The 27,093-nt window shown below is 41.3% G+C and overlaps 1 protein-coding gene across 2 annotated transcripts in view; it reads right to left on the reverse strand.

The window, feature by feature from the left end:
- Positions 1-1,505: 1,505 nt before the first annotated feature.
- Positions 1,506-27,093, reverse strand: part of FBXL2 (F-box and leucine rich repeat protein 2) — a 48,018-nt gene continuing 22,430 nt past the window's right edge. For both annotated transcript variants that reach the window (XM_065753384.1, XM_065753382.1), the window contains exons 3-15: positions 21,558-21,612; positions 20,732-20,806; positions 17,822-17,916; positions 14,617-14,685; positions 14,434-14,529; positions 14,067-14,193; positions 13,809-13,883; positions 10,485-10,615; positions 7,817-7,877; positions 6,441-6,485; positions 5,866-5,922; positions 3,360-3,572; positions 1,506-2,959 (exon numbers count right to left, since the gene is read on the reverse strand). In XM_065753384.1, coding sequence (XP_065609456.1) covers positions 2,852-2,959; positions 3,360-3,572; positions 5,866-5,922; positions 6,441-6,485; positions 7,817-7,877; positions 10,485-10,615; positions 13,809-13,883; positions 14,067-14,193; positions 14,434-14,529; positions 14,617-14,685; positions 17,822-17,916; positions 20,732-20,806; positions 21,558-21,612 — 1,207 coding nt within the window. In that variant the 3' untranslated portion in view covers positions 1,506-2,851. The remainder of the gene's footprint in view (positions 2,960-3,359; positions 3,573-5,865; positions 5,923-6,440; positions 6,486-7,816; positions 7,878-10,484; positions 10,616-13,808; positions 13,884-14,066; positions 14,194-14,433; positions 14,530-14,616; positions 14,686-17,821; positions 17,917-20,731; positions 20,807-21,557; positions 21,613-27,093) is intronic.

The following is a 27,093-nucleotide window of genomic DNA, read 5'->3' on the forward strand; positions in this document are numbered from 1 at the left end:
TAGGCTCACAAGGGAGGTTAACCCGCAGGCAGGGCGCTAAGGAACACTAAACGCACACCCTCCACAGCAGCAGGCAAACCCCGGCTGGAGTCACTGTTCTGGATGAGCGCAGTTCCTTTCCTGTTGTTCTTCGCCCTGGCTCCGTTCTGTACAGTGCCTGCTCCCTGTGGCCACACGCTCACCTCGTGCTGAAGCAGGCAGAACCAGAACGTTTGGGCTGTTCCTGGTAAAGACGCAGGCGCAGCGTTTCCTGCCGCAGCGCTGCCCCGGCTGTTCAGGTGCTCAGAAGGGAATACTACAGAAGGTATCGAATGACGGCTTCTTTTCTGTCATTTTGTGCCTTTGGAAGCACCCGCCTCGTGCTCTGGCTTAAAGCTTGGCAATACTTTGCTTTTTATGCTGCAGTGTTCACTGTAAACAACTACTACAGCATGTAAAAAAGCAACTTTGGTTTTTTGTTCCCTCTTTCTTCCCTGGCTCAAGTGCTTAGCAGAAAAGCTTTTTAAACCTGTAGCATTTTGAAAATTAAAATTCATCAAAGCTAGAGTTCCTTTCCTATTCTTTCTGCACTGAAAGTAAAGTTTTCTGTACTTAAACATTTCTGCCTATAAGTTGTTCATTTTGGGGTATTGTTTGGTCCCAGTATTTTCTTGAATGACAACGCTCCAAATGTTTTAACAAAGACTGATTGGGAAGTGTCCAAAAATCATCTAATTCTAAAGAGTATGGGAAGTTGTACAGTAGATTGTCCAGCTCACTTGAAATTGGAATTAAATTATGGCACCAGCAAATGGCTTTTGTTTTTTAATAAGATGTACACATTTCAATTTAAGTATAATAAATGTTTTTCAATAATTTTGTAAACATGTTTTTATTTGTCTTTGTTTTTTTTGAAGTCATTATAGATGCTACACGACAGTTGGAGACTGCAGCACTCACCCTCAGAGTGGTTGCTAAAGGTAAATAACTGAGGCAGAGCAGCCCCGTAGTTGCTCCTGTTTCTAAAAGAAGACTTAAATTGGAAGAAACTCCAAAGGAGTCAGGATTTGACATCAGCTGCTTGTTTTATTTAAGTGTCCTATACTGAAGTAGGTTCCATTTGTTTTTGTACACGGTTAATGCAGTGGGATTACTTACAAGGTTCTTGGAAAAAATGATGAGCCAACCAAAGGCCCCACGTTTTGACACAGGGGTACCCATGGCTCTCCTGGTACAGTGGAGAATAAAATCTGCCTGAAACTCACTGCTAAGGCAGGGCCTTACTGGAACTGACATCTGTCTGTAACAATGCTCCTTATGCAAATCCTCCAATGCAAAACCAGCCCTGATGGATTGGCTCGTTCTGCAGCGGTAAAGAGATCCACGTACTGCGCTATATAAGCTGAGAGCTTCACTTCCATCACTTGGGAACAGGTGACGCAGGAACGTAATGGTGGTGGTGGTATGCATAGAAGTCAGTTTTAACATTCACAGTACTTCTAAATTTTAAAAGTAGTCCCAAATTTATGAGGAGGCGCCAGAACGCTGGGGAAGGAGCTTCTCCCATGGCTTTTTAATGAAGCCAGTATTTCTGTTAAGGTTTCAGCAAACACGCAGGCCCTGAACTCTTTAAACAAAAACACACACAGTCTTAGGCAGAAAAGCTCTCTTGAGCTGTTGAGTAGTTTAGCTCAGATAATTAAGTTGATGTATATAAAAAAGTTTACCTATCTGATCCTCTAGCACTGGAAAACTAAGGATGAAAGCACGGCCTCAAGAGTTAATACTTAGGTTTTTATTATTATTCAGAAGTTGACAGCTTCTTTAATAACCCAGATGCGATGAGTTCGCCTTTCTACATATGAAAACCACTGGTTTGGTTCAATTCCTGCCTGTCAGCATCCCTAAAGTACACAGGACAAAGAGCCTGGACTGAAGCCCTCGCACCATCATAGTTCCCGCAACGTAACTTCCATCCCTCACCTCAGAGAAGCACGAGCAGTGCATCCCTCTTCCTAGAGCTGCCGCATCCTTCCGTTACAAACCGGGAGGTGACTGAGGACGCAGTAACGGCGTCACAGTAAGCACCATGGGTGGCTGTGGCAGCCCATTGCAGTGGAGTGCACGAGCTCCACCCCAGTGGATTTCCAACCCCTTATAGCAGCTGAGGGCAGCGGGCATAAAATGTGCATCGGGGACGGGCAAGCTTCATCCTGACTCGTAGTTCAACTGAACCAAGTTCCAAAACTGGAGAAGTATTTATATAATTATGGTGAGGTACAGTCTTTACCTTTGGACATTTTATGTCCTGCTAATGTCATTAAATGCAGTGCTGGATCATGAAGAAGTACAAGCTGTTTCGCTGTAAGAGCACGTGACTACCTTGCGTTTTTGGTCAAGGTTTGCTAAAGCTGATTTGTCCTTAAACCTGATATTTAATCTGCCACATATATTACAGAACAGCAGTTCAGTTTCAGTCCATCCCGTGACTGACTGAGCCCCACCTTATGGAGCTGACGCTGAATCGTGCTTACAGATGCCAACTAACTTCCAAATCAGTGGACGTTCACCAGTACCATAATGCTGAAATGCCCCCGCGTCGCACACAGCACTTCAGTTGTCATGCCAACAGAAGGAAGGAGTCACTAGCACAAACCAAAGCATCACCAACTTAATCCACATCTGAACATTACATTAAGACTTTTTACCTGGAAAAAAAATGCTCTTCTTGTCACAAAACTGGATGACCAAACATCACCATCGTAACAGTCAGGAAACCAACTCCTTCCACAGACTCGCAGTCCAGTTCTTTTCTTCAACAACAACAACAAAAAAAACCCAAACAAAAAATGCCACGTGGTTGCACTTCGTGTCAAAGAATAATACAGCATCTGCAGAGGCGCTGTCCGCTCCCTCCGACAGAAGGAGGGGGAGTTACTGGAGCAAAGTAAGCATGCACTTTCACGTGAGGTCGATGGGCCTGTGGATGAGAAGTCTGCATTTTAACGGGACAGAGGCAAGCGTGACGCCAGTACTTAGTTCTCAGTAAGGCTGGCTAGCTAGAAAGCATCACTGAACTCCCCCAGTCTCTTCCCTGACACCTAATTCCTGCACTCCAGTTGCCTAAATATATTAACTATATGCACTGTAGAGACATACATAAGCACAGTTCCAACAGCAAGAACTGTAACATGCAATTACTGCCGCTCACCTAGAAAAGCTATGTTCTGTGTCCCAGGAGCTGGGAGCCTACAGAACGATGCTCAGATGCCGTTTCCCTGCCCTCCCTTGCCTGTGAAGTGTACAGGACCACCCCCGCGATCACAGGAAGTATCAGTGGCGTGGGTGCTCCCTCCAGAACAGCCCCACACAATACCTACTCGGATTCTTTTGATTCCAGCCCGCGTGACTTGCTGGCAGTCATACAGCTCAATTCTCTCCAGGTTGTGGCAGTTCTCCAGGTGTTCCAGGGTCACGTCGGTGATGAGCAGACAGTTGTCAAGCTCCAGGACTTGCAGCCGCTCGTGACCACACGTGCTGTTGCTCAGATGAAGAATCCCATCATCAGTGATCAATTCACAGTGAGATAAGCTCTAAAATGGAGAGGTAAACAAAATCAATGCCATTCTAAATGCGCCAGTCCTCCAGCAGTCGCCTTCAGCGTCTTTCACTGCAGAGTTTAAAGTTGCAAAGAACATGAAGTTTAAATCCAGAACGGTAACAAAAGAATTGGTTTAGTTAACAGAAGAAGGCCTGTGCTTAATTTATATCTTTCCTTCCAAGTGAGTAGTTGAGCTTAAAAGTCCAAAAAGGCACATCACTGACCAACTCCTCAACGCCCTCAGCTCCTGATGAGTGTGACAATCTGCTGTTGTGCACACCTTGGACACCAGGAGGTCCAGACATCACATCCAGGGTGCCAGAAGCAGGAGACTTAAAGGATGATCCAGAACATACATCAAAAACATGAGGAGTGACTTTCACAGCTACCATAGTCAGAGACAGTTTTCATATATGCCGCTAGGACCGAGTTTACATAGATCTGCAGAGGAGAAGGGTGAGCCAGTAACCAGAAAGGAGGATGGGAGACAGCCCTCACCCTCTGTCTCAGTCCATTTTATTCACTCACCAAGTGTGAGCAGCCAGCAGTGACCGGGCAACACCACGACTGCAGTGTGCTGTCTCCAAAAGGTGACAGAAACGAAAAGTCTGCCCCTATCAGCAAGCGTTTTATCTTACGGTTACCTTCCATGAATCTATTAACTCTTCAAGTACTTGAGTTCTCTCCTATATCCACTCCTGTTTAGGAAACCTCAACCATTTGAGCTGGCTCACAGTCTGGAAACAGTCAGCAACTGCAGGCTTAAAGAACATTTCTAACAGCCCCGCTGTTCAGAAGGACAGGAGCTGTGGGCACAGCAGCAGCTTGCCACCTAGTTAAGAGTTTTCCACCCCAGCAAGTAAGCAGCTTAGAAAATTCAGCTTTCCTGAGACACTTTTTGGTGCTGAAAGGACAGACAAGATGATGTGCAGCTAAGTGCAGAGGACTCTGTAAAACAAATATGCAAAATACGTATTTTTTCTGACTTCATATGGCTGTTAAAAAGAGTTAGAAACGTGGGATTTAGTTAGATTTTTGCTTGAAGTACAGCCCTTTGTAAAGAATTAACATGTTTTACTATGGTGTATAAATCACATAGGGCACGATACACTGTGGCAGTAAGAAACAGTATGATAACAGAACTGAAGAACTCAGCTGTCTTCTCATCTCTGGCTCTATCCACGAGTGCTTCACAATCAGTCTCTACTAATCCGAATGCACAAACCTCAAACAGATCCACTGGAAATGACTTCTCAAGTCCAGTAACTAAAAGAGCATTAGTGAAGACATAACAGCAACCCCTATTCCCGCTGTCCCGGTCTCTAAACACCAAGAAACAAATTCAAAATTGTCTTCTTCAACTTCAAAATACTTGTCTAAACTGCAAGTACACCTGACCATATGCTAAGCTACAGCCACACAACAGCTAACAGAACCATCAATAATGCAAGGTGTTATTTTAGCACTGCCACACGTCCCTGTCTGTGGGCTAAGACACACAGACGAACGTGTGTGTTGGTGCTAGCAAACAGCAGCAGGTCAGGAAAAATACTTGAAAGCTATTTGTTTTTATGATTTCTCTGGTGGAGCGCTGGCAGAACTGGTACCAAAGATCTCTTGCAAGTACGGGTGACAGCTGGGACTACAACACAAGAACATATCCATCACAGAAGTAGAGACCACGTAAATGACTCCGCATCTCCTGACAACTCTGGTTTGGCTTAACATTAAGAGCTGTGGAGGTGTGACAACGAGCAAGCAAAAATGAACATCACCAGCAACAAATACTGAATAAGGCACTCCCTGAAAAAACAACTCTCCCCACACTGCTGCCTTAGTAACACTAAGCTGGAAAAACCAATCATAAGACAATTCACTTAATGAAGCAGCAAGCCTTCCTTTAATCCCATCTAAGAGCAGATTATAAAGATACATGTTCTCACAGGTGCATTCCAAGTAGCATGTAACACATCCATACTTAACAGACAACTGGCCCTAAACGAAGGAGCCCCTACTCTAAGGGCAGTCCAGTAATTATGGGGTATCTTGGCTAGAGAACAGCCAAACTCACACCACCTGGAATTGTCCTGATTTTCACAAAGATCTAACCGACCACTCCCTAAGAAACAGTTCTCTAAGTACCGTAAGCAGAGTGCCCCACCAAAGGCATCTCCATCCTCCCCGATTCCCTTGGAAAGGTCAAACGAACCACAGGGATGTCTAAGAGTTGTGTGTGAGTACAAGTTCGCTGTTACATGCTGTTACATCAAAGTGTTAACACTTACCAATGCTTGTAGTTTAGGACAGTGTATAGAAAGTTGTATCAAGGTGCTGTCGGTTATCTGCAAGTAAAAAACAGCAACAAACAGAAGTAAGCTGCAGACAGTGGGGAGGTGTGTGCATGTGGGGGCAGTGACCAAGTGAGATATCCCTTCCTTTAAGAGATTAAAGCTGTTTCTCCTCCACCACATGCTTCTCTGGCAAACATCCAATCAGCTGTTACTCATCGTGTATTTCCTTGTACAGAATTTCCACACCATTACTTCTGTTTACTCTCAATACCACAGCACTTACACCCCCAACTGAAAAAAACAAACCTCTGAAGCAAATTTAATTCAAAGTGCCGGTGCTTCTGGAACAGGCAGACCACAGAGGTTGTGGAGTCTCCTGCTCTGGAGACATGCAGGACTCGCCTGGGTGCTTCCCTGGATAACCTCCTGTGCTGTGCTTCAGCAGGAGGGTGGACTCAGTGATCCCCAGAGGTCCCTTCCAACCCCTTTGGTTCTGTGATTCCATGCTCTTATTGGCACTGCATTCCCACACTGCGTGTTTGACATTTTCTATTAAAATGAAATCTCACCAAAACACATTCTTCCAAGTCCATCTTCTCCAGCTCATGGCAATTCTAAAACACAACAGCCCAAGATGAAATAGAGCAACAGAGATATAAGGTAATGCACGAGGTTAGCGATGTGGGAAAGCACAACTTCAAGAGGAAACTGAGAGTTCAATTATCTGACCACAACCAAAGAACAAAAATTAGTAATAAAAAAGCCACAAGCAGTACACCACCTCCTCCTCAAAATCTTCACATTTTCAGCCTTTTCTCTTACTCAGTGATGTTTATCCTCCTTGCCCTGTAAGATTTGTTGGTGTCATCAGTACTCAGCCACCCCTGCTTCCAGCATTCACCTCTTGAGATTCATGCTCATGGCATTTTCAGCATTTGTATTCAAGTTACCTCATCTGCATGAAGATGAATTTAACTTCTGCCACCTCTGAAACATCTCTCTTTACTGCTAATGTTTTAGAATGAAGCTTTAAAAACAATCTGTTTTGCTACTGAGTACTGAAAGTACAACAGACTCTACTTTAAGGCTGGGAGAAAGCTGCACTTCACACAGATTACTTCTTCTTTCTTAAGTGATAATCCAAGCAAACTTCCCAATATTCTTGGTGATCCCTAGCAAACTTTGAGAAGTGCTTTTGTTATCTGATCGTGGCTAATTTCAAGAAAATGCTGTCACCTTGTGACCTCGCAGCAGAAGTTGCAGTGCCACGCTGCTCAGACCAGCCCCCAGCCCTTGTTACAGCAGGCACAGGAGGGTACCATGTAATTGCAGCTCTCAGAAGCAGGCTTGAAGTGACTACAGCAAGCCCCAGGCTGCAGCAGTGAGTGATTAGAAAACCACTCTGTTTAATCAGTGTGGCAGGAAAGGCTTTCATTCACACTAAATACCAGTTGTGTAAATTAATCCTGTTTACAGAGAATATCTTTGTGTTCAGTTTTTGTAAACCAGCGAGCGCACAAGTGGAACTTCAGGCACTGGCACAGTCAATACACTTTCCTCTCTACAGCACAAATCACAGTTTGAAGCATATGGCTGAAAGCATTTTTTGAAGCTTCAAGGTATGCTCACAATAACCTACTGTATGATGATATTATTGGCAGGAATGTGTAACAATTTAGACTTATGCTAAGGAAAATAAATCCATTTTAAACATACTAAAGAACAGAAAAAGCAAATCAGAATGTATTAGCAAAATGGATCTAGTTGCAGCTCTAAGTGCAGTCCAGAAATAAAATAAATTTCAGTCCCATCCCCCCCCCCTCCAATGGACTCTTAATTGATTTTTCTCCTTCTCATATTCCTTCCCAGCAGGACAACATCAACTCACAGCTGCTCAGCAGCAATGAAAACAAGGTGAGCTGTAACTTTCTGCAATGACCCTTACCCGTGCTAGGAGGGTAAAACCAGCATCTGTGAGCTGTGAACATCTTGCAGCTTCCAAAATCCTGAAAAAGTTGGAAATAGTAAAGCAGAACATTCATATAGGGGAAGTGTAATTGAGATAGAAGCCTGTTGTATGCAACTCAAAAGCTCTTAACAGCAAATGCACATGCCTATTTTTCACACTGATTGGCAATTAAAAAGCACCACGCAGACTGGATCCAGCTTATCAGAAGATTCTAATGGTCACAAAACAAAATCAAGTGCAATCCTCAAATCTCAACATTTAGTGAAAAAAGAGCATACATAATTACAGGCATTTTAACCTCTTTTCTCAAGACTTATCTGAAGAACGCTGTGGGAGAATATATTCTGAGTTAAGAAAACACAGATAAAGACAGTATCTAAAATGTGTCATTTAAATGCAGGATGCAGGGAAGCCACCGAGCTGAGAAACCATTTCCTATCAAAGACTGTGTGCAAAGCATTGTGCAGCAACTCAGCACAGAACAAAGAGCTTCAACTCTCAAAGCCCAAAGCAAAAACAAGAAACTCCACCTGCACCACTTTAAAGGAAATAACACTTTTGGCTAATGTGAAAATCACCTAGGCTGCATTTAGGACAAAGGAAAACAGGAGGAAAAAGACAACAAAGAAAACCAACAAACCCAGATTTTTCAGGTTGTATTTGTCACCCTTCTTACTCCTTCCCACAGTTAGTTGCTTTTAACCCTGTCCAATGAGTCCTCAATCACTTAAACTTCTGGCATAAAGGGGTGAAAACAGTGACATCTACTGATAAATAGCAGTGAAGATTCCACTTGGAGCACATCTGGTTCAAAAGTTGTGGTTTCTTATCCCCTGCCTGTGAAATCTGTGAAATCAGAAGACCGACAGGCTCCTCCTGAAACAGGGTGTGCACTCAGCCAGAAGAGCAGAACGGGGAGAATGAGCTACATACAGGCAGGATGCATCGTCTGGTCCCAGTATGAAAAACAGGTCTGAAGGCACTGGGCAGCACGAGAATGAGTGAAGTTCTAGTTTTTGCTTCATCTTAGTGACTGCAGTTAATCACACAGGGCTCTGGGGATTTTCTTCTCCAAATACAGCTGGTCTTTATTTCTCATCTGTTGATTTGTGACAGAGTTCCTAGCACAGGAGCTGATGAGGCAAAATGATGTCCTAGAGCACATCTTCCACTCCTGTAAATCAGTGCTCCCTGAGATAGACTTCACAGGTGTCATCTGTGAGCGGTAACAGCTGCAGAACACAGCCAGGATGCCCTACTAACAAGGAAAAAGTACACCTAAAACCCTAAACTGAAGACAGAGTGGGAAAACAAAGAAAATAGTCAACGGTTTCCTACCAGGACTGGCATGTCCAACAGACACGTTGTTACCTTTTCAAAATACTGAGAAGGTATGACCAAGTCTGCAATCCCAGTTCCCTTTCAGCCTCGTTGGTAAAAGCATGTGTACCACCTGCCCGTCTGCCACAGCCTCCCCTGCAGTAATCACTGCTAAGGGCACTGTTCCTCTTGTGGCAGCCGCCCTCCCCCTGGCGGCACAGCCGAGGGCTGGCAGCCTTTGTGACAAAGGCAGCCTTCCGACAGGACTATTTCCTGTGAAGAAAACAACCTCCTGGAGAAAAACAATTCTCGCTACGCTTGCACTTCCCCTGGAAAGATCTGTGCAAATAATAGTGCTTTCAGACTTTTATTTCCCACGTGAGCTGGGAATTGAGAGAACTGGAGAACTTCTAATAACAGCACAGCTTTCTACAGAACACAGTTGAGTGTGTCAAAAGAAATTACGAGTGGTAATGTGAGGGAGATCAGCAGTCCTGAGCTGAAAGGTTTTCTGGAGTAACAAAACATCTTTTTTCACTCTGTGAGCAAGAGGAGCTCTGCACGTGGGCACGCTGCACACTGGCTTCTGCCATCCCACTGGAAGATCCAGCACCAGGAACGTTCAAAGACGGAGACAAAACCAATACCTTAACCCCACGTTGTAACTCGCTGCTCTCGAAGTACATTAGATTCTTACACCTGCTATAAAAAGCACTAAGAAAGTGGTTGGAGAAGAACCAGCTCCCTACTGCCCCAAACGCATCCCACGAACACCAGAGATCTCAGTGCTTGTAGACATTAACATAATCCATGTCAGAGTTCACAATTGCCACGATGCATTACAGAGCACAATAGGAACGCATATGTAACGAAATCTATAAATAGATATAAATATAAATTCAGGTATAATTTACCTATTATTTGCAGGACAAAAAATTGCATAAAACCACAAAATAAGATACACCACAACTACAGACACTTTTACCTTACAGAAAAACAGTAATAGACTTTATATATTTTTTTTTCCACCTGGTTCATAATTTTCAGTTAGAAGCAAAGGATGAAGCTTCTAGGATCAGTATGCTTTATTTGTCACGCATGAATTCTTCCTACATACAATAGACTAATCTGTGCCATAGCTACACAGAGGACCAGCCTTTTTAGTTTAGATTCAGCTGATACCTCTAATGCAAAGCTTGCGTTGTAAAGGTACCACACAACTAAACCAAACACTTGGAGACCAGCTGATATCTAAAGAAGGGAAACTCTTAGATCAGGCCAGTGACAACAGGACATACACACGACACGCTTGTGAGATACTCACTTCAGCCTTGGGCAGTTTAGACCAAGTGCTGTGAGAGAAGCATCTGTAAGGTTGCAACAGCCAGAAACACACAGTGACTGAAGTCTATGGCATCCTCTACAGATTTTTACAATACCTTCATCTGAAATTTGCTGCAACACAGAAAAAGTTGAAATCACTCTGTTACCAAGTTGTCTGACAAGAACAAAAATCAAGTCATGTTTCTGAACTTCTTGTCACACTGTATATTACCATGAACAACCTGTGGATTTGCAACCAAAAAATACCATTATGATAACATGTTCATTGGTGACATTGCAAAAAACCATCACAGACGATTCTTCCTTCTCTCCACATTTTTCCAATTACAGAATACTGCTCAAATGCCATCTGAAGAACAGAGGGAGACGTTTTTCTTCTTGTTTCTCTTTTGATTTGCATTTGCTTAGTAGTTCTCATCTAACACTCTTTTTGTAGTTGTCATTGCGTGAAATACCTTACCCCTGCTCAACAGCAGGAGAAACACCCAACAGAAAAAACCCTCCACCTACACTTAGACTCAATTTCTCAAAACTGTTCTGCAGGAGACAGACAGAAAAAAAAAAAGTCTTTCTCAATCTGGAAGATGAAGAAAAAAAATCTCTCTGAAACAGGCAGTAGTCCCAAGTAGTCCCAATGCAGCTGTGCATGAAACAGTAACAGGAACTACATTACTGGATGTGTGTGCAAATGTTTGTTTGTTTAAAGGTGCTCTGTTCTGGAAAAAGTGTTCTTTTCTCCACTCATTCCTACTCCGAGAACTTAATTTTTCTGCTGAACAGCTAATCCTTCACGGCGAGACAAGCCTTTTATTTCCTGGACTAACATTACTCTTGCAATGGTAACAAGGTCCTCTACCATATTTCAAATTAAAAGTACACACTCCTTTTATAAGCCTCCCACCTAGGTATGCTAACACTACTACAGCACATCTGTTCTAACCATTACCACAAACATCACCTTTCGAAGATGGAAACTGGATGAGAAACTGCAGTTCAGCACAAAAGGATCACCTTATATTCCTCCCCCAAATGTTTCAATATCAGCAGTTTAAATTTGCAAACTTTTCTCTCAAATAAAGATTATTCCAGACAGAAAACTAGATGACTTCTCAGTGTGGATCCAGAAGGACTTGCATCAGCTAAAAAGATACGTTTTAATTAATACTACTTCATATTAGTCCAATATAATTCAGCTATTTTCTGGCTTTGACTCTCCCAGAATGAGATGTTTTTTGTTTCCTTTGAGATACATTTATGACATTATTAATGAGTAAATGAACTAATTCATAGGTAGGGACTCTGCAGAACCTTACGTTGCCGCTGGAGATGGAACAAAATCTTCAAGATATGTATATAAGTATTCCTATTCTGAAATTCTGTTTTCAATACCTCTCAAGAAAGACAAGTGGCCAAAAATGCCTGCAAGCCCCCAGCTTCTACACTCCAGAAATGGGACCTTTCAGATGTGCAGTCTCCAGAAGTAGGGTTAGTTCGTTTTGGAGCTACTGGGATTTGCCTGTCATTTTAAGAAGTCCAAGCCACTAGAATTATAGTGTGGATCACATGAAGTACAGGGAGACCTACTATGCAAAAATCAGTGGTAGCCCTTTCATCACAAAGAGCTTGGCTGCTTCTGTCTGGAAGCACACTTCAAAGCCCAGCAAGCAGGACATACTTGCTGTAACCAGCTTCAAAGCACACTCAAATAAGCAGGACGTGCACGCTATCAACGAAATATCAAAGGGAAAAGTATTTTCACTTGTGATTTTTGAGGCTTGTTTATTTACATATATTTTTAAAACTTAGGATCCTCACCCAGGGAGGAATAACCACATGCGTCAGTTCAGGTTAGGGGCTGACCTGCTGGAAAAGAGCTCTGCAGGGACACCTGGGTGTCCCGATGAACAACAGGCTGGCCATGAGCCAGCAGTGTGCCCTTGTGATCAAGAAGGCCTGAGGTGCATTAAAAACAGTGTGTCATGGGAGGTGATCCTCTATTCTTCCCTGGTGATGCCATATCTGGAGTACTGTGTCCACGTCTGGGCTCCTTCAAGTTCAAAAAAGACAGAGAACTTGTAGAGGAGTTCTGTGGAGAGCCACGAAGATGATAAGGGGCCTGGAGCATCTCCCTTTTGAGGAAAGTCTGAGAGACCTGGGGCTGTTCAGTCTAGAGAAGAGAAGGCTGTGAGGTCATCTTATCAATGCTTATAAATATCTAAAGGGTGGGTGTCAAAAGGGGCCAGCCTCTTTTTGGTGGTACCCAGCAACAGGACAAGGGACAACAGACACAAACTGGAACACAGGAAGTTCCATATGAACATGAAGAAAAACTTCTTTACTGTGAGAGTATGACAGAGAACTGGCACAGGCTGCCCAAAGCAGTTGTGGAATCTCCTTCTCTGGCAACATTCAAAACCCACCTGGACCTACACCTTCATGTGTAACCTACTCTAGTGAACCTGCTTTAGCAGAGGGTTGGACTGGATGACCTCTAGAGGTCCTTTCCAACCCCTATGATTCTGTCATCTATGTTACAACAAATACACTGTCCCATGCAGCATCAATTGAGAAAACAGATTTCAATATCTGAGCTCAAGTAGATTTTCTGTCATCTTCTGGTAATAAAACTGTAAACAACTTTCCAAAAGGAAAAATTCTAACTATATTTGAAGTCTACGAGATCTCACTCCTAAAAAGTTCAATGAGAAATTAAAAAAAGGCGAGCATACAATATAACTAACGTAAGCTGTATGTATTCTAAGTAGAATGAAATAAACATGAATGATTCCCAGTTATTTCATTACAAATGAATGCCTTCTTCCATTACTGTTGAAAAAGCATGCCCTTCTGCTACATGGTTCTGAATCATCCTCCGTTATGATGCCAATAGATTTTGCTTTCCATTATGTAGCCCACAGTGTGGCTTCTGCTCAATTAGAAACCTTACCATTATGAACAGATCGAAATGTTTGACCTTAACAGATGGGAGAACAAGAACTACATCTGTGAAACTGCCTGTTTCTGTACATACACAATTCATAAGAGTGGAATGAATGCAGTTAATTCTTTCCCTGGAGCTTGCTACAGTCAAAAGATACAGTGATGAGAAAAAAACCCACTGTACATCCACACTTAGCTGTGGAACTGCCAGCACATTCCACGAGGTATCTATTACACACAAAATTATCCAAACTGCAGAGATGTACTATCCAAATTATTTAAGTATGCAGCAACTCATATGTTAGCATTTGGAAACGGTCTAAGATTCCTAGAGAACGTATCTTTTCAAGTCCCAAATACTTACTGTGCAGGACTGCAGATTCAGGATAGCAAGCTCATGACAGTGATTTTGAATGTGTTTCAATGCTTCATCTTCTAACTGCATCAGCAATTAAATTGGACATAGGAAAAGAAACAAGAAATTATAAGCAAACCAAAGGAACATCTTGGAATACTGAACAAAAGACTACAACAAAAACAATATGCTTTTTAAATGCATGGAGATTTCAAAAAGCCAAAAGAAAAATTTTATTCCTAAAGGATCACCCAAGCAGTTATGTACCTGTGTGCAACCTCTAAGAAATAGAGCTTTTAGTCCACTACACCCTTTCACCAGTGCTTCAATACCATCCTTCGTAATCTGATCACACCAGGAAAGATTCAAATGTTCCAGATTTCTGCAACCCTCACTGGGAGAATTAAAAAAATACATAAAGTTAAATCCAGCCTTCAAATAGTCATAACAGTGGGAAACCCAAATTAAACACACTGTTAGAAATTAATGATAGCCAGTGGACCGTGCCAGGCCTCCACAGAAAAGTCATGAGAAAAGACCACACACAAACATCACTGCCTACACCCAAGCAGAAGTGCTCGATACAAGACACAGCCAGTGCTGATGCACAGTATTAAGGTTCAACACTTCTTACCTTAAACCTTTCAAAGAGCTGTTTGTGATGGCTACACAAGATGTCAGATCCAGATGTTTCAGCTTGGAACAGAATCTGCTAAGACTGTAACACGTGCTGCAAAACAGCAGACACACTAAAAATACCTTCAGCTACTTCTTCTTCCAAATTTCACCACCAAACAAGAAAAACCCTTTGACTTACCTGTCAGTGATTTTTGTACACCCGTTTAGATTTAAGTGTTCGATGTTTCTACAGTTCTGTGCAAAGGTCCTAAAACAGCAACAAAAAGCTGGAGAATTTATAATGCCATAAGTTATAATTCAGTCACTAGAGCGCGCTCTGTCCCATAACTCCTTCCATCTTGGTCAAAAAGCTTCATCTTCAAGCTGCACAGGAAAACATCTGCTCCGGTGATTGCTTTTTTTATTTTGCTATTGCAAGTCTCTGCCTGCCTTGGGTAATTCCCAAAACCAAGTGTTGCTCGTCCCTCAAATACCATTGGAGAAAGGTGTTTATTTCTGCCATTAAACAAGTGACTTGCTTCAAATGCCTTAGCTAAAATCCTTAAGGGAACGAACACAACATTGAAATGGCACGTCAGTTAAACACTAAGCGTAGTGAAGCTGCTGGGGAGAGTTTTCACACATTTCATTATTGAAGCTTCTGTAGGCGTTACTAAGGAGCTCACTCCCACATCAAATGAAAGGAACATACCCAGCACAACACAGAACTGGGACCTAATCTACTTGAACTTCTAAGGGAAAGCCCTGTGGGTTCTAAATTAGTTATTTATGATTTTAAAAATGAAAATGCATCTGTGAGCACCACTGGGTACGTGCGCTAAAGATGATTACGGCTATTATACCACTAAAAGCCTGTATATGTCATTATACTAATTACCCAGGAAAAAATGCATCAACTTTCTTTTCATCTCTGCAGAGTAATGTTTACAGCTGCACTGCATTTCAGAACACTGTTTTTCTGCCCGCGTTTCCTCCAACTGCATGGATTTTATTGGCAGGGGTGGAGGAAACACACAAAAACATTTCTGTCTGGAGGCCTGCCGTGGTTAACAGATCCGACTACACACTCAGCTGGTAACAACTTCCTGGCTCTTCAGTGGGGCTCGAAAACAATGGAAAAGAAAACAAAATCAGCAGCAGTTACACCGGCGGTAGTTTCCCCTTGAATTCTCAAAACAGCTCCAAAATTCAGGTACTGGAGTGAGATTTACAATCCAGACATTCTTCAAATCACTTGAAAAGATACTATGCTCTGAAACCACTTGCAGGAACAGCCAGTGTCTGTACAGATGCCACGAACATTCAGTACCTGCATAGCCAACGCCTACTTCGATATCTGCCTGTTTTTAGATGGATGCAGAAGGAAAAAATGGATAACTCGTATCACTCCTAGAAACACCGCAAGGGTCCTGAGAAGCCTCATCTTAATGTTTTGAAACTCTTAAAGCTCTCACATCTATCATTCAGTGGTTAATTTCAATACCACCTGCTTGTATTTCAGGGGTGAACCACTGTTCTTCCTGAAGTGTCTCAGACACAGCCACCTGCACTAGTTATTACAGATGCACTCATGTATAGTGCCAACAGCCCAGCAGCTGGTCTCTGCTAACCCTGCCCTGTGTCCTTTTTGCACAACTGGCCCCATCCATGCACGCGGGCTACGTGCTGGCCTGCTACACACACTTACTCTAAATACCTCTTTACTAAATATACTGTCATTCAAAAACATCACAACTCCAGCCCTCTTCTCACACACCACTATTACCTGATCCACTTGCTGGATTTACTGGTTCTATTCACCGCAGTTCCCTAGCCTTAGTGTTCTGAATTGTACACTTGTAAACCTAAACTGAAAACGAAAGTTAAGGGGGAAGGTGGATGAAAAGCAGAATCTCCTGCTTACTGTCACCTTTCCTCCTTAAATCTTTCTTATTTCCTTCCTGTCTACCCCCTCAGTTTGAGCCCCTCTCCAATCGTGCCTTCTCCATCTCCCCCATATCCAGACCTTCCCCACAGAGGACACAGGGGACATCTACACCTACGCTCTGGGAGCTTGCAGGAACGTCGCATGAAGTTAACTGTGGTTGGGGCTACCTCTTTTATTTATAGCAGATGCCAGTCATCTGGGAAGGAAATGGTAACACACTTTCCCTTGAGGAGACAAGACTGCTTGAAGGTGGCAACACCCCAAGGAGCAGTTAGGAAGACAGCCTGCAAGGACTCCTGGGCCTGGCCTGTGTTCAGGGACAAGGAAACCTCAGAGGAAACCTTTCTGTCTGAAGTCAGGATTCCTGCCTGTGTTAATAAAGCAATCTATTGCTCATCTAGCTGCTGGATTCAGAGAACCATCACTCTGTCAGGAGTATCTTTTTCTTATGAAGCAAAATGGATGTGAAGAATTAATTCCACGGATCTGATACTACCCCTATAATTTTAATACTGTATCCGATTCTAGATCCTTAGCAACATGTAAGACAAATCTAGAAAGACCAAGAAAACAGAAAAAAAAAAGTTTAGAACATATTTAGGTCAACATAACATTTCTAGTGTTGTTTTTGGTGTTTTTTTTTAAACCAAACAAATCTCTGTCCCAAATCTAATCAGAGTTCCATTCTGAATCTCAACATTTCCTATCTCAAGTACTTCACCTCTCCAGCCTAGGACAGAGTAACAGCCGCAAGGAGCTGTACCCTGAGTCTGCCACACAGAATTCTGAGTCCTGGGATACTTGTCAAATAGGGGCCCTCCAGCTGGAGTAAAATTCTTCAAGCAAAGAAACATCCACAGAGGAATCTGGATAATCAGTCTACACATAGAAGGAGCTTGTAGGGATTCAAAGTATCATGTGAGAACAAGCTGAACAGAATTTATATACTGCATAAAGAAAGGCCAGCTTCCCTGAGATGTTTCTGTTGCCCATTTGCTCTTACATTACAGTAAGAAGAGGATCAACACCCTTCCCAATTCTGCAGGCACTCAATTGCACCAGTCTCGTCTTTCTCCCATCTCTAGGGTCACCTCCTGTCTACACAAAAAGATAAATCATAATCTGGCTACTAATCCTGATGAAATTACACCTGTAGGATGCCAAAGTAAAACCTGAAAGCATTTACAATGCTTGAAAATTGAGAGAAAATAAAGATAAAAAATAAAAATAAAATAAAAATAAATACAACTTTCTTAATTCTAGGGACAAAAAAAAGTAGCTGTATTTTGTTCTTAAGCTGATTGCTCATTTAGTTACTACTCAGGTACTTAGTACTTACTCAAGTATCCCATTTTGATCATTAGATGGTACTTAAAATCCAAACAAATCTAACAATAATTACTTATTTCCTAATACCTGGAACAAAAGCAATATCTTAGCCTAGGACATTACTTACTTTAAAGAGGAGTCTCCAACAACGTGACATCCTCTCAGACTAAGTTGTCTCAGGAACCCACCACACCTTTTCGATATGTTTTCCACAACACGACCCTTAAACCAAATAAAAGGAAGGGATTTTTTAGTTTTATTCCGACATAACATTCTTTGCAAATTAAAAATCCCAACAGAACCATATCTCTTTGAAATGCTTTTTCTATGTTAAGAAAAAAAGTTGCCTGATGAGAGATGTGCTGTTCACTTCAATCTTTAGTTCTCTTTTTGAGTCAACCACACGTGGCTCAATTTTTTGCCCCAGTAAAACTCTACCCATTAAGATGGCTGTCCCATCCAACCTGGTCTTGAACACCTCCAAGGATGAGGCATCCACAGCCTCTCTGGGCAGCTGTGCCAGCACCTCACCACTCTCTGTGTAAAGAACTTCCCCCGGACATCCAACCTAAACCTTCCCTTGAGCTTGAAACAACTCCCCCTTGTTTTATCACTGTTTAATCTCTTAAATAAAAGTTGATTCCTCTCCTGTTTATAATCTCCTTTTAAATACTGGAAGACTGCAATGAGGTCTCCTCACAGCTTTCTCTCTTCCAGGCTGAATGAGCCCAGCTCCCTCAGCCTGTCTTCGTAGGAGAGGTGCTCCAATCCTCTGATAAGTATGTATATTCCAGGATGCAGTACTCCACAGCACTTCAACTGCATGCAGAAGATTTGCCAGAGCCTACCTGCTAGCTTTCAAAGCTCTATTTATTTATGTTTCTGTTCCTACCGTTCAAAAATGCCACAAGACCTCTCACATTGTGTAGAACAGTTTACAAACACAATTTCCTTCTTGACCTCCTGTTTATTATAAAATCCTCTTTATTTTCATCCTGAAAGCAATTTCCTACATAGGAGGTGTAAGCTGGACTGCACAGGACTTAGAATATTCCAAGCTGAAAGCGTAGTGTTATTGACAATATGTTATTTAAATTGTTGTCCTTAATATGTACCTCTATTTTATTTTTTTAACATCTTATTGATGGTGTATCACAAAGCACTGCGACAACTGACTAGACATCACATAGTGTCTAACTTTAGAAAGATAAAATAAACCAGGACTGACTATGAGCAGGACCACTACATACCCAGCAGAACCTTCTTCTCTTTCTTTTTTAATATTGAATACTTACAAAATTAGAGAGCAGTGGATTTTTTTAATTTCCTCTCTACATGCAATGGTAGCACTGTCACTGGAACTGTAGAACGTTTCTTGTATTTTGTTATTCTCCTGTAATACTGAACTCTTGGCTAATACTGTGAAGACATTTTATCAGCACTTGTTATTATCTGACACTTTCTGATCAAGTACTCCTTGACACTATGTGAAACATCACCAAACAGTACAACAGCCAATGAAGCAAAAAGTTGCCAAATACACTTAGTAGCTCTTACGTGTCTGTAAGTCTACAGGCAAAAAAATACATTCCAAAAGCAGCTTAAAGGAAAACAGCTCCTTAATACCAAAAGTGAATGCATACCTCACTCAAAACGAATTTACGCAGTAATAATTGGTTTAACTTACGATTAAATCTGAAGCATTTATATTAGAAATGCACTTAAATACAACATACTGAGGTAACCAAATTCCTCAATACCACAGTGGGTCCTTAAAGAAAAGATAAGACTGTAACTTAATTTCATTCGTTCTCCTTAACACCAGGACAGATATACATCTGAAAGGGCAACACCATTAGGTGCAATGGAGACAAACTCAACAAAAATGTGCAAGCCCAACATGTTTTCTAAATAGGAAAAATGCTTCAGGAGAAAGCTGGCCAAGAGAAAGGCCACCAATCTAGCGGGCTTCGCTTTTTGTTTCTTAGGAAATGAGAAACACAAGTTTAGTTATTTTTTAAAGGCAAGAGAAAGAAATTACATTGGAACCCTAAAACATCTTAGAGACACACTTGGAGATGCCAAAAATCTTTCTCCTACCTCCATCAGATCCTCATATTCAACATCAGTATAGCAGAGGAGTTACCAATAAAATTGTTAAGAGAACAGTGAGAAATGTTACTCTATTGCTGCAAACTTCAGAAATTCTTTGAAACAGGGCTTGTAAAGTATACCAAATAACCCCCATCTGGATTTCACTCATATAATTAAAAGCTTAAGACAATCAAAATCAGAAGCAAATTTATTGTTACATCCTAACCTTAATTTGCATTATCAAATGCAAATAATAAACTAGTTTAGATTAAATTAAGGAACTGTATATCCCACGGGTTTTTGTCTTCATTTTCCAATATCATTATTTTCTTATGCACATCTATGATAACATTAATACAAATGCATTTTTTCTTATGGAACATAAGACTGCCCTAATCCTTTTATTACATGCTGAAAAGGATTTTAACCCAACAAGCACCTGCATTTCAGTCAAGGCTCAAGCCATAGGAAAGAAATGTTGATAAAATGATACTAAGGTACACAGCAAAGCGAGCCCAGACCAAGTCAGCAGAAAGAAAAGGTTTTCCAAAGACAAGTATCCTGAGAGCTCTCAGCACTAGATGGCACCCTCACAGAGACGAGCAACAGCACCATCCCACTAGGTCATGAGCAGCACTGAGCATCTCACTCAGTCCAGAGGTACTGCTTACACCTTTGTTGCGTGGAAATGAGCAATTCTGAATTCCTAGAACCCTGCATATATACAACACATGCAAACTGCCTGATACACTGCTTCCAAGCAAAACTCAAAAACATAATTAGTGTAAAAAAGTCAAATACAGAGTTGTCAATTTGCCCCTTTATTGCTTTAGTATCTTCAACTTTAGCTTTCAAAACGTGAACTCAAGGAGAGTATGAGATACTTAAAATGGGCTACGCCCTTCAACATCACCACAGGAATGAGATGAACGAGGACACTAACCTCTATATCCGTCTGAAAGTTAAAAAGGTCTATTCTTTGCCAATTGCTTCCATCCAGAGCTAAAACATTCCATGCCTACAGAAAACAAATAAGAGTTATGCACCTCCACTGCCTGCCCCCTTGGTTTTCTTTTCAGCACTTCCAGTGTAACAAACTCTCGAATACAAAAAAATACATACACTTGGGTAACACTTTAAAAAAAAACTAATGTAATAGCAGATATCAATAACTACAAAATATTAAGTAGTTAAAAACAGAGCATTTTAACCATTATCGTTCATTTTAATCACTTAACCATTAATTTTAATTCAAAATAAAAGTAAGGTTAGCTAAACATAAAAGCTTACTTAGCATGCTTTCTCTATTATCTCCTTTGTGCCTTTCTTCTCTACTAGTTGTCCATTTATTTAACACCTTTTATACTTGGCAAGCAAATGATGGATGTTCTTAGACACATGGTGCCCATTAACTGAGCAACATGGAATTTTAAGCAAAACGTGTCTGAAAAATAGTGTTATACAGCCACATGCTTTAAAAAAAGCAAATGCCACTATGCCAAAATGGGCTTAATCCTTTCTCCAGATATACAGCACACACTACTGGATATCTTTTCCACAGCCTTTAAAAAGAAGTCCAGTACAAAGCAACTAATTCCACATATCTGAACACAAAACTGGACCAACACTTTGTCGGTTTTAATAAAAGATGCTGAGAGAAATACTTTATTTTTAACAGGAAGACGACTGCCCTAAAGCCCACGATTTGCAAATAATTAAAAGTAGAGCTTCCCGAAGAACAATGACAACAAAACAATAGAAATACATACCTTGGAAACTTGTGCACATCGACACAAAGTAACTATGTCCAAGAAAGAAAATATTCTAGAAAGAAAAACAATTAGAAACATTTTTAATATCAATTTGAACCGACACGTGAATTCACTGCTCTATGTAGTTCTGTGGAACAATCACCTGTTACACCACAATCAAGTTAAATGAAGTCAAAGCATTCTATTATTTCAGCTATTCAGACTCATCTTCTTAAGACAGTCAACACCTGCATAATAGGATCCAAAGCTGCTGCTGCAGAAAACCTATTTTTCTCTGCTTCATTACCCAAACATATATAAATAGCAAAATACATTTTACTGGTTTTAATTCAGATAAACAGATTTAGATACCTTTAATTGTGATGCAATTAAAGACATAACTTACGCAACTATAGGTGAAGATTTAAGAGGTTGGCTGCTGCACTGCAGGGTTACTGATGCTCAGTTTGGTGCTATGGGTCCAGTTGTGTTTGAATGGACTTTCAACCTTAGGGAATTTGGCCATATCCACAGAGAACACTCATGACTAGCTTCACAAATGGTGCTCTTTATTGGAGCAATGAGTAACAGATTCTTTTAAATTGCCAGTGATAAATACACTGTCCACAGAGCATGTGCAAGTACCAATAATGTGATTAATACAGCTGACTGCAAACGCATCAAGTCATAGAATATCTCTATAGAGATTTCAAAGTTTCCAGGGGGAAGTATTCTGTGTAACTGAGAGTGTAAATCTCACACATCAAAGTTCCTATGGGAGGAAGAGAAGCTCAGCCTGTCAACGAGTCCCAGAGGCCAGTGGTATCATCCTCCTTTGTCTGCAATGGCATCTTCCCCAAGTTCCTTCTCTTTAAGGCCATTTTTACATTGCTTTCCTTCTTTCAGGTGGGACTTGAGCAACACTAAACACATTTATCTTTGTTGCAATTGGTGCAAAAGACAATTGAAAAGCTGCTAACGCAGAACAACTACTATGCAGTTTATCAGTTCCACAGTACCTCCAAGTTCCCCTCTCTGCAATTTTTACACAGAGCCTGGAGCTTTACACTTCTCTCCACCCTCTGTGCTCTCAGCATACCAAGCTCCCCTGGTGCTGCTAATAAGCTAATGTTTCCATGTCTTATGTTGCTTAGTGAACTGTCATGGAATAGACTCCTTGCACATACACTGCATTCCACAGCACAGGTTTCTTCAGCGCTTTTCTCAAGAGGGGAATGTTCCAACACATTACTTCCAATAATTACTCTACTTAATGCACTCCCAGACATTGTCACTCAAGCTTCACAAATATTTAGAAGGAATTGGGAAGGTCACCTGCAGTCTCATCACGAGGATTAAATCTCCAGGGGCCCTTGGGCTGCTCTCTACATATAGGGTAAGCTGTCTGTCTCACAGTCATAGTGTTTAGCAGGATGGTGTTATCTCATAGAAGCATTACGATTAAACAAGACCTTTAAGGTTATCAAGCCCAACTGCCAACCCATCACCACTATGCCCACTAACTACATCCTTAAATGCCACATCTACGTATTTCTTGAAAACCTCCAGGGATGGTGACTCCACCACCTCCCTGGGCAACCCATTCCAACACCTTACCACTCTTCTGGAGAAGAAATGTTTCCTAATATCCATCCTGAACCTCCCCCTGCTGCAACTTGACGCCATTACCTCTCATCCTATTGCCAATTACCTAGAAGAAACTGACACCTTGCTGCAACCTCCTTTCAGGCAGTTGTGGAGAGTGCCAAGATCTCCCCCTGAGCCTCCTCTTCTCCAGTTTGCTTACTCTCAGTTCCCTCAGCCACTTGTCTTAAGAACTGCACTCCAGACCCTTCAACAGCTTTGTTGCCACAGGCGATACAAGCAAGGATGCCATCAGCATTCCTGGGCACACTGGTAACTCTTGTTCAACCAGCACTGCACACTGCACCCCCAGATCTTTTCTGCCATGCAGCTTTCCAGCCACTCTGCCTCAAACCTGCAGTGTTGCATGGGATTGTTGTGACTGAAGTGCAGGACACAGCACTTGGTCTTGTTGAACCTCACAGAGTATGCCTCAGTCCCCATCAATCCTGCATGTGCAGATCCCTCTGCAGAGCCTTCTAACCTTCATGCAGATCAGCACTTTGTCCCAACTTGATGTCAACTGAAAACTCACTAACCGTGCACTCAACTCCCTCTTTCTCATCATCAGTAAGGATATTAAGCCAGGAGTGACCCCAACACCAATCCCTGAGGAACACCAGTCATGTCCAGTCACCAGTTGGGCAACCCACTGAAGAGTATACCTGTCTGAGCCACGAGCTGCCAGCTTCTCCAGGTGAATGCTGTGGGAGACTGGGCCAAAGGCATTAATAATGTCTAGACAGACTACAACCACAGCCCTTCCCTCATCCACTAGGCAGGTCACATGGCCATGGAAGGATATCAGGTCAGTGAAGCAGGACTTGCCTTTCATGAACCCACGCTGATCCTGTGACTGTCCTGCACATGCTATGTGACTGCACTGAGGGCAACTACCTGCTCTACAAACTTCCCTAATACAGAATCAGGCTGAGCAAGGCCCTGGGTGTAACAGCCAGGCCGAAGGAGGAGGCTGAAGGTAAGGGGGAGCACACTGTCACATTGGTGAAGAGTAAAACAAGGGAAATAACACAATGATAAACACAAATTCAAGAATCTAAGTACTAACACAAAGCAAGGTGACTCCGATTTCCAAAAGGGTATGTCACAATGACTACCAAGTCTTACATCGTTAGTATCTTTTTTTAATTCGCTTTACAAGAAACAACTGCAATTCAAAATCAAGCATTGCTCTTTCCAACACTGAACCAATTGTCCATGACTGGCAACTCTTAATAGTTTCCTAAAATAAAAGTTTCATTGTCAAAAACAATTTTGCTAAATACCACTTCCAAGCAACATCAGAAGCAGTTCAAAGGATGTTCTCAGGGAATAAAATACATTAGCTTAAGCATAAAATGCAGATCCCATTCCAAAAGCATTTTCTTCTACAGAGAATGAATGTTACTGTAATAATAAACTATTACTTGACATTTTCATCAAAGAACTGAACACGTTACATCAAATGCTGCATGTTCTATCAAATATTAACACTGAGGAGTAAACATCAGTGGTATAACAGACATGGTTATCCTAGATTTAGAGAAGCTGAAGTACAAAAGACATCTCGAAATTATTCCTAATGAAGACATGAAGGATTGTGACAAACCATCCCATGAATCAACATTCTTGCCTAAAGAAAGCATACAACATGCTTTGGAAGTGATGCAAGTTCTGCTGGAAGTAAGACATAACAGAAGGAATTGCAAGATGTTGAAGAAAAGGTATTTTATATATCCCATCTACTGAGATGTCTATCAGTCTGTCTTCATGCTTGACTGTTTATTACTGTTACGAGATTAATGTTGATGCATGATTTCTGTTGGAACAGTAGACTGAAACCAAATGCAGAACAGATGTATTTATTTTTGCTCCATTCTGTATGAAGCCACTTTTTTTTTTTTTTTTTTTTTTTACAAAGTCAAAAAATAAAAGTAGTTGCTTTCATATTAAAAGAACTACTTTAATAAGTGTAAAATTCAGGATTACATTTATTTTTGTACTAAAGAAGAAATTGTATTGAAACACGTCTGAAGGTGTCCTCCTCAAAACAGAGAATTTAAACAATGTTAGGATGCATTTTAACCCAGCAAAACCAGAATTATTATTATTGTTAATAACATAAGAGATACTAGCAAATTATTTTATAATTGCTAAGACTCATTTTGCCAACTTGTTTCCACACTTTTCTATTTTTTCCCCCCTCTATGGTACAGTGTTATATGCAAACCACTGAAACAATTGCTCCTCTACTTCCAGCCCCAAAGAACTCCTAGCAAATTCTTACCAGACAGGAAAACTACCCAACAGAACATAAGGAAATAACACTTTAAGGGCTTTAAAATCCAACCAAAGAACTGAGACAGAGACGGCAACACTGATGTTGTCTGGCACTTACGGTGAAGGTCTGTGTTAGCAGGCACTTGTAATTTTAAAAAGTGGAAAAAATTACCATGTAGTCCAGCTGATGGTTGTATAGCACATCTGTCCTCTATGACCGTAACTATGTAGGTGGAAGCTAATGCAGCCAGCAACTGGATTAATTCCCACTTAAGTCTTTGGCACAGATTAGTTCAGGAAACTGGAAATGTAACTAGTTAACAGATCCACAGTAATGTTTAGGATAATCTGTACTGACTTCCTGTATCCAAGGCCATTAATTTTTCCTTAGTTTTCCTGTACTGAGCCCAAGGAGGACAATCTGCTAACCCAGAGTCAGAATTCTTCAGGCCTTTTCATCCCTGGGCACATGCCACTCCGGGTACATAAATGCCTCATAAGCTTGGTCTCTGAGATCTTTCAGTGCCAACAGTACCTGAAGTATGCATGAAATTCATGCCAGAGGCAGGAAGATTTGCACAAGTTCACAGCTCCCCGACTCCTTTAAGGTAAACTTGCATTTGGCTAAAGCCTGAATTCCAGAAAATGAATATTCTTAATTTGAAAGCCTTCAAGGGATGGAAAATCACCACCTTCTCTGATAGTTTGTTCCACTGGTTAATCACACTGTTATAATGTTTGCCTTATTTCCAAGGTGAATGTCTGACTTCCAGCTTCATGCTTTCCTCTACTTTTCTTCACCAAATTAAAGAGTGCTTTCGCAGTTCGTACTTTTTCCTTATGGAGTTTTAAAATTACTTATCATGTCACCTTCAATTCTTTTTATTTCAGTTCTTTAAAACTCATTTGCTCTGTGTGCTCTTTTCTAGTACATTTCTTCAGAGATGAACATCAGAAGCAAATGTAGTGTTAAAAAGTTTATTAGTACCAGCAAAGCTGTACACAGACACAAAATATTATTTTACTGCTCCCATTTTCAGAGCCTTTTTGACACAGAATCAGACAAGGAACTTACAGTACCTTATACATTTCACTCTCACATCCTCTACTATGATGACACATCCCAGACCACAGCTCTGTATGCGAGAGTGAAATGGGACATTCCTTAGTCCTATATCCATGTAAAATTAAACTGTAAAATTAATCTTGTTTGAACTTACCTCTATTTAATGTTATTCAGACTTTCCTGGGAGTGCCTTTTCCTCACATTTATTTTTGTGTCATCTGTAAGTCTTACCTCCAGTGACTAATGAAACAGTGATTTCCAAAACAAGGAGTAGGAAAAAAAAATAATAATAACTGGGTCTACCAGTCAGTTGTTACAACAACTGTTAACCAAATCTGAATCATTTCAACACATATCGATACAGTGCTTATTTTAAAACAAAAGGCCAAATGTTAAAGTCAAACACATTCACAGATGCATGTGATTTGGGTTGGTGGAGCTAACTGACTGTTTAATCTCAGAGTGATACTGTCCAACCAATTTTTCTGAAAAATCACAACTGTTCACTATATTCTTCTCCCCCAACTTTCTATTAAATATCAAGCTCTTCTGCTACATACTGAA

Source organism: Cyrtonyx montezumae, unplaced genomic scaffold (genome assembly GCF_038088225.1).
Source record: "Cyrtonyx montezumae isolate F1298 unplaced genomic scaffold, pur_monq_1.0 scaffold_8, whole genome shotgun sequence".
NCBI classification, from domain to species: Eukaryota; Metazoa; Chordata; class Aves; order Galliformes; family Odontophoridae; genus Cyrtonyx; species Cyrtonyx montezumae.